The sequence below is a fragment of the Adiantum capillus-veneris genome, chromosome 26 (genome assembly GCF_014529385.1).
Source record: "Adiantum capillus-veneris isolate H3 chromosome 26, ASM1452938v2, whole genome shotgun sequence".
NCBI lineage: Eukaryota > Viridiplantae > Streptophyta > Polypodiopsida > Polypodiales > Pteridaceae > Adiantum > Adiantum capillus-veneris.
The window spans coordinates 85,924,199-85,936,233 of record NC_140956.1 but is presented as its reverse complement, the minus strand read 5'-3'; the positions used below and the strand labels follow the sequence as shown (position 1 = coordinate 85,936,233).

Here is a 12,035-nt window from a genome sequence, read left to right as displayed (position 1 = left end):
TTTCAGCAGAATTAGGGTTTCGGCAAAATTAGGGTTTTTGATTCTAGGGTTAGGGTTTCAACAGAATTAGGTTTCGAGGAGAATTAGGGTTTCAGATTTTAGAGTTAGGGTTTCAGCAAAATTAGGGTTTCGACACGTCAGCAGTTTGTTACATCTCCCCTTCTTGAAAGAGAGTAATCGTCCGCGATTACAGCATATCTGCAAAACAACTCAAGTTAGCTCAAAAGTTTCCGAGAATAATTCCGAGGGACAATCAGTTTGCTCTTTTTATTAAGGAGTTAGCTTCTCCTTTCGGCTGTTTTGATCAAGGAGTTAGCTTCTCCTTTCGACTGTTTCGATCAACGAGTTAGCTTCTCCTTTCGACTGTTTCGATCAAGGAGTTAGCTTCTCCTTTCATCCAGATCGGAACTCTTGATATTCCGGCATAGAAAAATTAGCCATCACACCCAAACCGTACTGATCTTCCACGGGTGTCTTGATGCACTAAAATTACATACCCATGCAATCTCATCCAATTAGGAATATTCAGTAGTTGGCACATCACAATGCAACACAAATGCTTACATATGCATGTTACAAGACATAGAAACATAAAGCCGCCGATGAACACTCCCCCCGCAAATAACCATCCAAGTCCGGGCCATGAGCTGTTCAACGACTCGCTCATCACTCCTCCCGCATAACCTAAAAAGGTCCGGACCGGGAGATATAGAGGCCTTTTACAACCAAACGCCCCCCAGACTACAGCCTGGGTCGTTTGGAGGTGCTGAGAGTAACCACTGCTCAGACTGCTTAATACTCCTCCCGCATAACCATCCAGGTCCGGGCCAGGAGTCACAACAACAATACTCCCCCCATAAAAAACCACAAGGGTCCGGGCCATGAGTAAAAAAAAAAAAAATACAGCACTTTTCAATCATTCAATACTCCCCCCGCAAATAACCACAAGGGTCCGGGCCATGAGTATGAACAAGCATTCTCAAACATAATTTCTCACTACTCCACCCGGGAGTAAAATCACCAATCATTGAAACCAGTATCAAACCAGAGTCAAACAATTCAAATCGGCACCAAGACAGATTTAAAACAGATAGCATCCATGTCAAACAAATTTCAAACAGGCTCACCAAACAAGTTCTCAAACAGATTTGAAACTTTAAAAAAAAGCAATCTCAACATCAATCGAGCTCGAAAAGTCGACTAACTTTCCATCCTGAAACTTGCACCAAAAATTAGGGTTAGGTTCATTCCGCAAGGTCATAGCCGAGCACAGCATGGTCCATCAGCTCTTGGACAGACAGTGTTTCTTTGGTGGCGACGACAGTCCCAAGATAGCAATCGCACCGAATCTCCAAGGTCATATGCTCGTGAAGAGACATCTACTAAGAAATGTCGAGAAATTTCAAGTAATGATCTGCTACGGTTTCCATGGCAAGCATTTCACGATACCCCACTCTGCCAGAAGTTGCAATCCGAAGGAAGATGTCAGAAACCATATAACTTCGGGCAAAAATTTTCTCGAAAGCTTGCCAAGTCCTTGGAAGTGTGCGGCTTGGTAGCTATAGACATCAACATCTGCATGGCACTGCTTCTAAGAAAAACGGTGACTTGATACAAATCTGGATCCTTCTCTTGCAAGTGATCTTTATGGCTTATGCCCTGTAAGACATGAGCGGTGCAGACGGGAGCGCGCCCGATGCGCGATGAAGTAAGGGTGGGAGTGGCTAATAAGTCCGGGGTCGGAGCACGAGTCCAAAATTTCCAATGAGCTTTTGAAAGTGCAATCTTGCTCTGACTGCTCCTTGGTAGAACCGGTATGCTTTCAGAAAAGCACACGCCTAATGCTCTGATACCACTGTCACAAGGCAGGCACCGCGTGCCAATAGAAAAGAACAAACTGAACAACTTTAAGCACTTCAAATAACAACTGAACTGAGAGAGAGAGAGAGAGAGAGAGACAACACGCGACACGGAGTGGCGGAATTCCACCCCAGAGAGTGTTTGCCCCAAACCTTGGCGCCCCTTTTGGTATTTCTTTATATTACATCAACACAGTACAAGCAGGTACTCGAAACTCTGCACCTTCTCCAGGAAGCATGCCAGAGAATGAGCCCTAACCTCATATTTAAAGGCTCTGGCCTAAAAAGCAATTATAGTGAAAAGCCTTCAAAACCTAAAAGCTCCTCGTCCAAAAAGCAATGCCAAAAGCTGTCAGCTTTTCGTAAATCGCGCTGGTGTCCGTACAGCAAGCCATGTGTCAGCCCGCCACGTCAGCAAATCAGGGTAGGGTTAGGGTTAGGGTTAGGGTTTTTGATTTTAGGGTTAGGGTTTTGGACAGAATTAGGATTTCTGATTTTAGGGTTAGGGTCTCAGCAAAATTAGGGTTTTGGCAAAATTAGGGTTTCTGATTTTAGGGTTAGGGTTTCAATAAAATTAGGGTTTCTGATTTTAGGGTTAGGGTTTCAGCAGAATTAGGGTTTCGACACGTCAGCAGTTTGTTACATCAAGTTTGACGCATTATGCACATTGTTGTTGCAAGAGTCACTTTCCAAAAAAAACGGAACTAAGCAACGTGCAGTTGAACGGGCCTTTATTACTCAAAGAAAAGTGGTAACAACAATGTAGCCCCTTCTCATTGTTCTTCTGCGAGAAGAAAGGCACGTGTTCCTAATGCTTCTGTTGGCAGCACTTAGTATGGAAATTCTGCTGAAAAGGGAAAAAAGAAGATGCATTGCCATAATTGTAAAGCTAATGATCATTTGATCAAGCAGTGTCTGAAATTGAAGGCAAAAGAGGCTAAGAAGAAAGAGGCTGGTTCCAGTACGTGCAGCAAATGTAGAATCTTCTGTGAAAGGAGATTGTGATGCTGATGTAGATGCAGAATGGACTTCTAGTGCAGAGTGCACTTATGATCCTTCTGTCCATGATGCGTGTCTGTCAGTTGCTGCAGATGCTCATGTGTGGTGCTTTGACAATGGTGCTACAAAGCACGTTACCTCTCATCGTGACTTGTTTCTCTCTCTCCAGGATGTCTCTCGTGGAAATACAGTCACTTGTGCTAATAATGCCTCTTATCCAGTCAAGGGAGTTGGAAAGATTGTGCTAACTGCTGCGAATGGCAATTCTTTCAGACTTGTTGATGCACTTTATGTACCTGGGATCAAAAAGAACCTTTTGTCTATATCTACACTAGCTAGACTTGGTCTTGTCAAATTGGTGGATGACATATGTACAGTCCATGATCTCAGTTTTGGAGATGAAATTGCTGCATCTGGCATTTTTTGTCGTGGGCTATATAAGCTTACTTTGTATGACACTTTGTATGACAAGTGTGGGCAAAATTTTGCAAATGCAGTTGTGGATTCAAAGGCTGTTTCAGATGCAAAAACTCTGTTCAGCCCTTGCTGTCATGTAGTAGAGACAATAATGTAAGCTCAAGCCTCACAGGAACTTTATGACAGTTTATTGCCTCTTTTCAATGGTGGAAATTCGAATGTAAATTCGAATGAGACAAATGTACATACAACCTATGGGGGTTTCTAAAAATGTTACACATCAACCTATTACTGATGTAGATGTACATGATGTACTTGATGTGGAAAGGGCTGAGAATGAGCAAGCTAGAGGCATGCCAAAATGGCTGATGCATACTTTGCGTGACAGTAAATTGGATGCATCTTTGTCTAGTCGTACTCCATCAGGTTCTTGCCATGCATCTTATGCATCAGATTGTTACGCTTTAGCTATGTCTAGCTTGTGTGATGTTGAGAAACCTGTCTTTTGATGAAGCATAGAATGTCACAAACTGCTTACGTGGCATGACCCTACAATAAAGTTATCCCAACTTATGGCCAAGGGACGAGGGGCCCAAGGGACACACAGATCTTAAAATTGCGTAGAAGCCTACTGACGTAGTAGCTCTATGGACACCACAGATCACGTTGACTGCTGACGTGGCTGTACAGATTTCCGCAGATCGCGCTGACTTTTAACGTGGCTGTACGGATTTTTGCAGGCTGCGTGGACTGTTTTTGGCAACTTTTGGGACTAAGTTGCTTGTGACTTTTCATGCTTTTGGGGCTCTGCTTTTAGCACCCCTTGTAATGTTTATAAGTGACCCAAGGGTCTCACTTCTCAAAGCATCTGGACGTAGAGTCTGAGAGCAAGCACCATTAATATAGAAAGAAATATTGAAAGGGGTGCCAGTGTTTGGGGCCAATACCTCTGGGCATGGAACTCCGTCGGGCCGTGTCGACTCTCTCTCTCTCTTTCTATTAAAGTTCAATGATTATGAAGTTTCTGTTCGTGTGTTGCTATTGATTTCTCGCATGGATTGTCATTGGTACGAAGTGGGTTTACAAGTTGAAACGCAAGCCAGATGGTGAGATTGATCGCTATAAGGCTCGACTTGTTGCAGAGGGTTGTGCATAGCAAAAAGGCATAGATTATGAAGAGACTTTTGCTCCCACTTGTCGTCTGACTATTGTGCGTTTCCTATGTGCATAAGCAACTCAGTTTGGATGGGATGTACATCAGTCAAATATCGTTACTGCTTTCTTGCATGGTGACATATTTGAGGAAGTTTTTGTAACGCAGCCTCGCGGTTTTGTCAGTAAAGGGCAGGAAGATAAGTGTGCAAAGGTAAGAAAGCTTTGTATGGGTTGAAGCAATCTCCTCGGGATTGATATGAGAAAGCTGACACTCATTTGGTTAAACGAGGCTTTCGTAACAGTCCAACATAAAGCACTTTGTATGTGAAGCGTGAGGGTGATGTACTTCTCATCGTTGTTCTATATGTGGATGATTTGTTGATCACGCACATATTGCTGAATTTAAGGCTGATTTGAATGCTACTTTCAAGACGGAAGATTTGAGACTACTGCATCATTACTTGGGCATATAGTTTTGAGCAGTGTGATGGTGGTATTGCCTCGTGTCAAACAAGTTACATAGAGACATTGCTATGTAAGTTTGAGACTTGAGGATTGCAAACCTATTGCCACTCCCATGTAAACAGGTTTGAAATTGAATCTTCATGATGCTAGTGATCCTACCGATGTCACTCTTTACCAAACTGCTATTGGATGCCTTATTTATGAATGCAATACGAGGCCAGATATTCAGTTTGCAGTCTCACGGGTCAGCAGATTTATGCATAGCTCAGGGTCTAAGCATTGGCAGTCAAGTGGATCTTTCGCTACTTGAGTGGCACTTTACATCTTGTGTTGTTTTATCCCAAGGGCCGCTCGATTTACATGCTTTTTCGGACTTAGATTGGGCAAGTTGTTTTGATACGCAGGGTCCACAAGTGGTTCTGTTTCATGCTTGACAGTTCATGCATATCATGGTTGAGCAAGAAGCAAACTACTGTGGCCACTTCCAGTTGTGAGGTTGAGTACAGGGACGTCTTCACAGTTACGGTTGAGTGTGTATGACTCAGACGCCTTATAGCTGATTTGGATGTTGGACAGGACACTACCAACATCATCTACACTGACAATCAGAGTGCATTGGCAGTTGCAAGGAACTCAGTTTTTCATGCTCGCACAAAGCACATTGAGGTGCATTACCACTATGTCAAGGAGAGACTCTCAGCAAGAGAGATCAGCTTGGCTTATGTGCCAACACAGGACAACCTCGCTGATCTTTGCACGAAGGCATTGTCTCGTGAGAAGTTCGAAGCTTTCCGCAAAGCTTTGGGCTTACTCCCCTATGTCAAGGAGAGACTCTCAGCAAGAGAGATCAGCTTGGCTTATGTGCCAACACAAGACAACCTCGCCGATCTTTGCACGAAGGCATTGTCTCATGAGAAGTTCGAAGCTTTCCACAAAGCTTTGGGCTTACTCCCCTTTGTGGATTGATCATGTCCTCACGGCATGGCGCTTCCCTATACTTCATGTGTCAGCTCTTGTTCACCGCCCATCATACATGTGCTAGTGATGTGTGTGAACACACTTAGGACAGCTGGGGCATATTTTCCCTCACTACGAGATTTTTTCCCCAATGCATTGTATATACGTCCATCACTCTAGGGTTAACTTTTATGTCCATTGCACACTAAGTAATACTACTCTTTGTTGTGTACCTTGAGCTTCCTTCATCTTCTCGAGGCTGTGTGTTTCCTTGCAACCCTATTTCAACACGTACAGCCTGCCGCGTCAGCAGCTCCACGCGATTATGTTCTTCTCTCTTTTCTTCTATTTATGTGTCCCCTAGGCCCCATCAAACGGGACCCCACAAGTTGGGAACAACTTATAAAATAGTCATTTTATTCATATGGACATGCCACGTCATCATTTTGTGACATATGACACATCAGGGTTGTCCGTTCCTGATGGCTTTTAATAATTCAAGTAGATCTACAGTTCCTAACCTTACAATTCAAGTGCACACGTTTAAATATCCGAATTTCAATAAAAAGAAATTACTCGAAAAAATAAGAAAATAGTCCATTTAGCAACACTCTCCACTTTACACGTGCTAAGTCCTATCAGAGAAAAGATTCTCAATAAGACCTACCAATAGTTCTCCCCCGCAAAATGTTGTGCTAGATCCAACATTTTGGCTAGCGAGATACTTATGATGTATCTCTTTAACCCCCCCATGTGGCAAGTCGGCATGGTGGTAATCTTTCCCCAAGCTTCCTGACGGACAACTTCACCTTCGTCCAACAAAATCATGCATGGTAGCTTTCCCTACAACAGTCTTCGCACCCAATACTTGTTATCTTCGGCAAAAACTTCACTGCGTTATAGTGACTATAGGCCCTACAAGCAATCTGATGCCGGAATTTTCTATACTTGCTCTTGGTCTTCAGTCTACCCGGCTTGTTTTACAATTACCTTGGCCCACCATCCATTAGACAGTGGAGCAAGTTGCTTTGCAAGGATAGGCATGTGTATCTTGACAAAGCGCTAAGCCCAAGAATTTGAAATTTGGGTATGCCAACTCACATTTCACTCCCCCTTGTAATATTTTTTCCTCTTTTGCAATGGGACGAGAAATTGTCTTACAGTTGTTCAACTCATCAACGAGAACACCTTGCAAGTCTAAAATTCTCTTTGAGAATATTTCTCCACAAATTGTAACCCTTCCTTTATAAACCTTTCAATACTAATCTTTTTTCACAAGGGATGCAAGATATACCCCCCAACATGCAATGGTGTGCGTAAAATCTTCAATATACTGATGATAGATTCTTGATTTGTTTCATTTTACTATCTGCATCTTTTCCATCCGTTCAACCTACAATCAATAAGCTCATACATAAGACCCATGGTGACCAAACAAAGAATCTTTACAATGTGTGCACATGTCTTCACAATGAGCCTTGCCTCTTGCCAAAAAAAGAAAAAAAAAGGGAACTTTTAACACCCCAATAGCCAGACGGGGCCTTTAATGCCTTCATTTCGGCAACTTTGTAATCGACCAAAAGTATGCAAGGTCTTCGCAAACATATTTCCTCCAAGAGATTAAATAGCATAATTAAGTAGCATGCAATGTGGCCGTTGCACGCTTTACAAAGTTCTGACTATAATTTCTAGACAATGCCAAGACCGTGGACTTGCTTGTGACAAAACTTACAATGTTAATGCTTAGTTGAGCACATTTGCAACCCAAGAAAGTTTCACAATGGCCTCGAACAAGAGGTCCAAGCAATGGCATGCACTTCAGTGTAGAAAATAGAAGCCATTCCTGCAACCAAGCATGAATGCAGTTTGATGCATTATCCATGCATACTTACACAGCATTTGATGGGTCAAGCTATATATATCATCCATGTAGTCATGCAGACAAAGTATTTTAGGCACACGGCCTTTTATGGAAAGAATGTTGTCACAAGCTAACGTCGAGCTTAACTAAAGATCAAGGGGGTTATATTTTAACCAACTTGCCATAGACGGCCGAGGAGCCTAAATCCTCAAACTGAAGACAAAGAGGGTTAGGAGTAATTTGCCAAAGACAGCCGAGGGGCCTAAATCCTCAAACTGAAGACAAAGAGGGTTAGGAGTAAAATCCTAACCCTGACCAACTTGCAGATCTTGGCCAAGGGGCCTAGACCCTAAAAGAGATGAAGACCCCAAATTTACGTAAACTGCTGACGTGACAGATTTTGGGCTTCTGACCTTTTGGATGCGACTGCTTTTTATAGCAGAAGCTTTTTGGGGGCCAAGGGCCTTTAAATATGTGCACAACAGTCTCTCTCTAGCATTCTACCTTGCGGAGAAGCAAAGCAAGGTCCCAGATCTTGTCCGTACAGGGCACCAAGCACGAATTTTGAGGATGCTTTTCGGCAAACCTATTTTTAGTAGTTCCCTGCTTTTGGGGCACCCTTTTTTAAGGGCCCTTGTGTACATATATATAAGGGTGCCTTGACGGAGGGATCTGCAGATCATTGCATGGTTGCAAGTTGCAGTGTCTCTCCCTCCAGCACTTGTACGTCGCAATTATCGATAGAGAAAGAAGTACCAAAAGGGGCGCCGACATTGGGGCCAGTGCATCTGGACAGAGTTCGTGTTGACTTTTCTCTCTTTTTAGTTTCAGAGTTGAGTTTGTTCCAGTTTCTATTCGTGTGTTGCTATTGATTCTTGCTTGGGTGTCCAAGCCGGTTACAGTGGGGACAAGAGACACTCACTGGAAGATTTCCACTCTCATAGATGTTGTCCCCTCACGTAGCGCCTCTCGCTGTATTCCTTATTGTAAAGATGAGCTGTCATGGTTACAATTGTTCTGTGTGACCATACACTCAATCTGATAACATCTGAGTGCTAGTGGCACCCTAGTCTCTCTATTGTGATCTGCTTTTACAAACTGGTGCGCACAAAAGCAGCCCTACCAGTATGATGTGCCACGTCAATCCCCGTGATATGGCCTTTCGTGAGCAACAGAAGAGAGCGGGGAAGGCAGAAGGGGCAGTCAAGAGGATTCTGGGGTGGGAGCTTGACCCGCCCTCCTATCCCCCATTGTAGGTAATAAATCTGTTCCTTAAGGGATTCCTCTATTGTTCACACATGAAACTCTATTGCTTTATCTCCATTCCTGAGGAGAATCTCCAAGGCCACCTCCCTAACATGTTTGTTGCCATTCTTCATCATAAAGGCGCATGCTCCAATCAAGCCAGAGACGATGTCTCCTGACCCTCACCCAAGTCCAAATTACCCCCTATAGACTCAAATGCTCACATGAAAGGCCTTACAAAACAGCGAGTGTAGCAGTAATTTTGCAAACCAGTGTTGAATTTTACATTGGGGCGTGTGCCTTTGGGGTTCTTTTAGTGAAAAGATTTCTCCAGTCCAAAAACAAATGGTGGTTTACCTCATTCTCCGAGATAGCAGTAGCAGATCTGCAAGCAATCCATTCTTCCAAAAGCGTCTACTGAGCATACAGGATTACACGTACTTAAAACCATTTCAAAAGTTTCGACAGGAATTAACACGTTCAAGGCACAATAAGATCACCTTATGATCAAACTCATCCATTCTTAGAACAATGGGAACTATTATAGGTTTTGTTGCTGCTTTTTTCAGCTGCTTTAGAGTAGATGAATCACCACCTGATTCGTCGGCAGTTGCGTGAGACCCAAAATTTGAACTCCCTTCAAGTAACAAGCAACAGGCATGAGTAGTGTTCCATACAGGCTATCGTTTTTAGTTCAATGAAGTTTATGACTACATCAAGATCCATATATCAAAAGACTGATCAGTGTAGGAACCAAAGAAATCAAAAGTAAAACCTTGTGACTGCACAGCTGTCAGCAAGGGCAGTGTATATGCACCTACCATTGGACACCTTCTCTGGCGAAACCTCAAATTGCTCCTCACAAGTAGGGTAGACTGCCTTGCTGCAGGGACTGTTATCAGACTTTATACTTAATTTATCTGTTTCCAACTTCGTGAGATCCTGGTCTATGTATCTTGATCCTTCATTCTGCCCAGAGAGTAGAGCACTCTGTTCTTGGAAATCCTTGCTGGAAGCTTTTGTGACGCTACCCAAGCTCATAGATGATGTTCTATGAGGTGTATTACCATTACAATCTTCATCCATCAAGTAAATACTGGGATCCAAATGAATGCCCTGCAAAACAACATAGAATGTCTAAGATGAAAAACATCCTTACACAGCAATACTCTGTCTGGTTGAGCCAGCTTGGTAAAAATCACGAAATTAACAGTTACGCAAAAGGCCGAAACAATCAGCCACGCAAACCATTAGTTTAATCTCTGGAGTACCAACCTAGCCCTTAAAATCGAAATCATCACTGCACATAGAAATTACAACAATTATCTTCTCAACCGGAAAATTTCATTGAGCTCACTCAGTGCCACCACAAGGATAGTTCTTCCCTCAGTACTCACAAACCCTCGATTTCATGAAAAAAAAAAGGACGAGGAGAGGACAGCTCTTTTTGAGACAAACAGCTTCACATGCCCAATACCCACGCAATCTCATCCAATTAGGAATATTCAGTGGTTGGCACATCACAATGCAACACAAATGCTCACATATGCATGTTACAAGACATAGAAACATAAAGTCACAGATGAACACTCCTCCCGCATAACCTAACAAGGTCCGGGCCGGGAGATATTCAATGACTCCTTCATCACTCCTCCCGCATAACCTAAAAAGGTCCGGGCCGGGAGATATAGAGGCCTTTTACAACCAAACACCCCTCAGACCGTAGCCTGTATCGTTTGGAGGTGCTAAGAGTAACCACTGCTCAGACTTCTTAATACTCCTCCCCCATAACCATCCACGTCCGGGCCGAAAGTCACAACAACTAATTGACAAGCATACAACCAAACGCTCCCCAGGCAAATTGCGAATTGCGGAACACTTTCCTAAAATTTTGGGATTTTCCTAAAAATCCGCCACGAATTGCGGAACGTCCGTACAGGTGCCACGTCATCATATTTTGTTGTGCAAAGACTTCTGAGTGTGTTCTGCTTTATTTTTTAAACCTTTATGTCACTTGGGCCCCATCGGACGGGGTCCCGTAAGTTGGTGGGAACTCTTCTTTAAAAATAGACCACTCGTCAAGACTTTGTAAGTCTGTAAAACTTCTTCTTCTGCTACTGCTACTTCTTCTTAGGGTTTTGTTCCCTTGGCCGGGATCTGAAGGTTAGCTCCGTTCTTCAGTGGCTTGGCACAGTAGTTTGTGACATCCCCCCTTCTTGAAAGAAAGTAATCGTCCGCGATTACAGCATCTCTGCAAAACAACTCAAGTTAGCTCCAAACAATTTCTGACGGTCATTCCGAGGGACAATCCGTTTGCCTTTTTTTTGTGTTTTAAGGAGTTGGCTTCTCCTATCGGCTCTTTTGATCAAGGAGTTGGCTTCTCCTTTCGCCCAGATCGGAACTCTTGATATTCCGGCGTAGTAAAATTAGCCATCACCCCCATACCGCACTGATCTTCCATGGGTGTCTTGATGCACTAAAATTACATACCCAAGCAATCTCATCCAATTAGGAATATTCAGTGTTTGGCACATCAGAATGCAACACAAATGCTCACATATGCATCTTACAAGACATAGAAACATAAAGTCGCCGATGAACACTCCTCTCGCATAACCTAACAAGGTCCGGGCCGGGAGATATTCAACGACTCCCTCATCAGTCCTCCCGCATAACCTAAAAAGGTCCGGGCCAGGAGATATAGAGACCTTTTACAACCAAACGCCCCCCAAACCGCAACCTGCGTCGTTTGGAGGTACTGAGAGTAACCATTGCTCAGACTTCTTAATACTCCTCCCGCACAACCATCCACGTCCGAGCCGGGAGTAACAACAACAATATTTCTCAAGCATACAACCAAACGCTCCACAGACATCCCGTTTGCGTCGTTCGAAGGTTTTCTAGCATACAGCAGAACGCTCCTCGGACATCCCGTCTACGTCGTTCCAAGGTTCAAACAATACCAAAAGCATTTCTCACCACTCCACGCGGGAGTAAAATCACCAATCATTGAAACCAATATTCAAACCAGAGTCAAACAGTTAAAATCGGCACCAAGACAGCTTCAAAATAGATAC

The 12,035-nt window shown here is 43.4% G+C and overlaps 1 protein-coding gene across 9 annotated transcripts in view; it reads right to left on the bottom strand.

Moving 5' to 3' along the window:
* LOC147423775 (P-loop containing nucleoside triphosphate hydrolases superfamily protein) overlaps positions 1 to 12,035 on the bottom strand; it is a 140,296-nt gene that overhangs the window by 33,758 nt on the left and 94,503 nt on the right. For 6 of the 9 annotated variants that reach the window (XM_086501672.1, XM_086501669.1, XM_086501671.1 and 3 more), the window contains 3 exons: positions 9,780 to 10,074; positions 9,459 to 9,595; positions 9,316 to 9,372 (listed from right to left, as the gene is read on the bottom strand). In XM_086501672.1, coding sequence (XP_086357798.1) covers positions 9,316 to 9,372; positions 9,459 to 9,595; positions 9,780 to 10,074 — 489 coding nt within the window. Of the gene's footprint in view, positions 1 to 7,194; positions 7,246 to 9,315; positions 9,376 to 9,458; positions 9,596 to 9,779; positions 10,075 to 12,035 lie in introns of those variants that run through there. The other 3 variants (XM_086501674.1, XR_015186604.1, XM_086501670.1) reach the window with 3 other exon arrangements.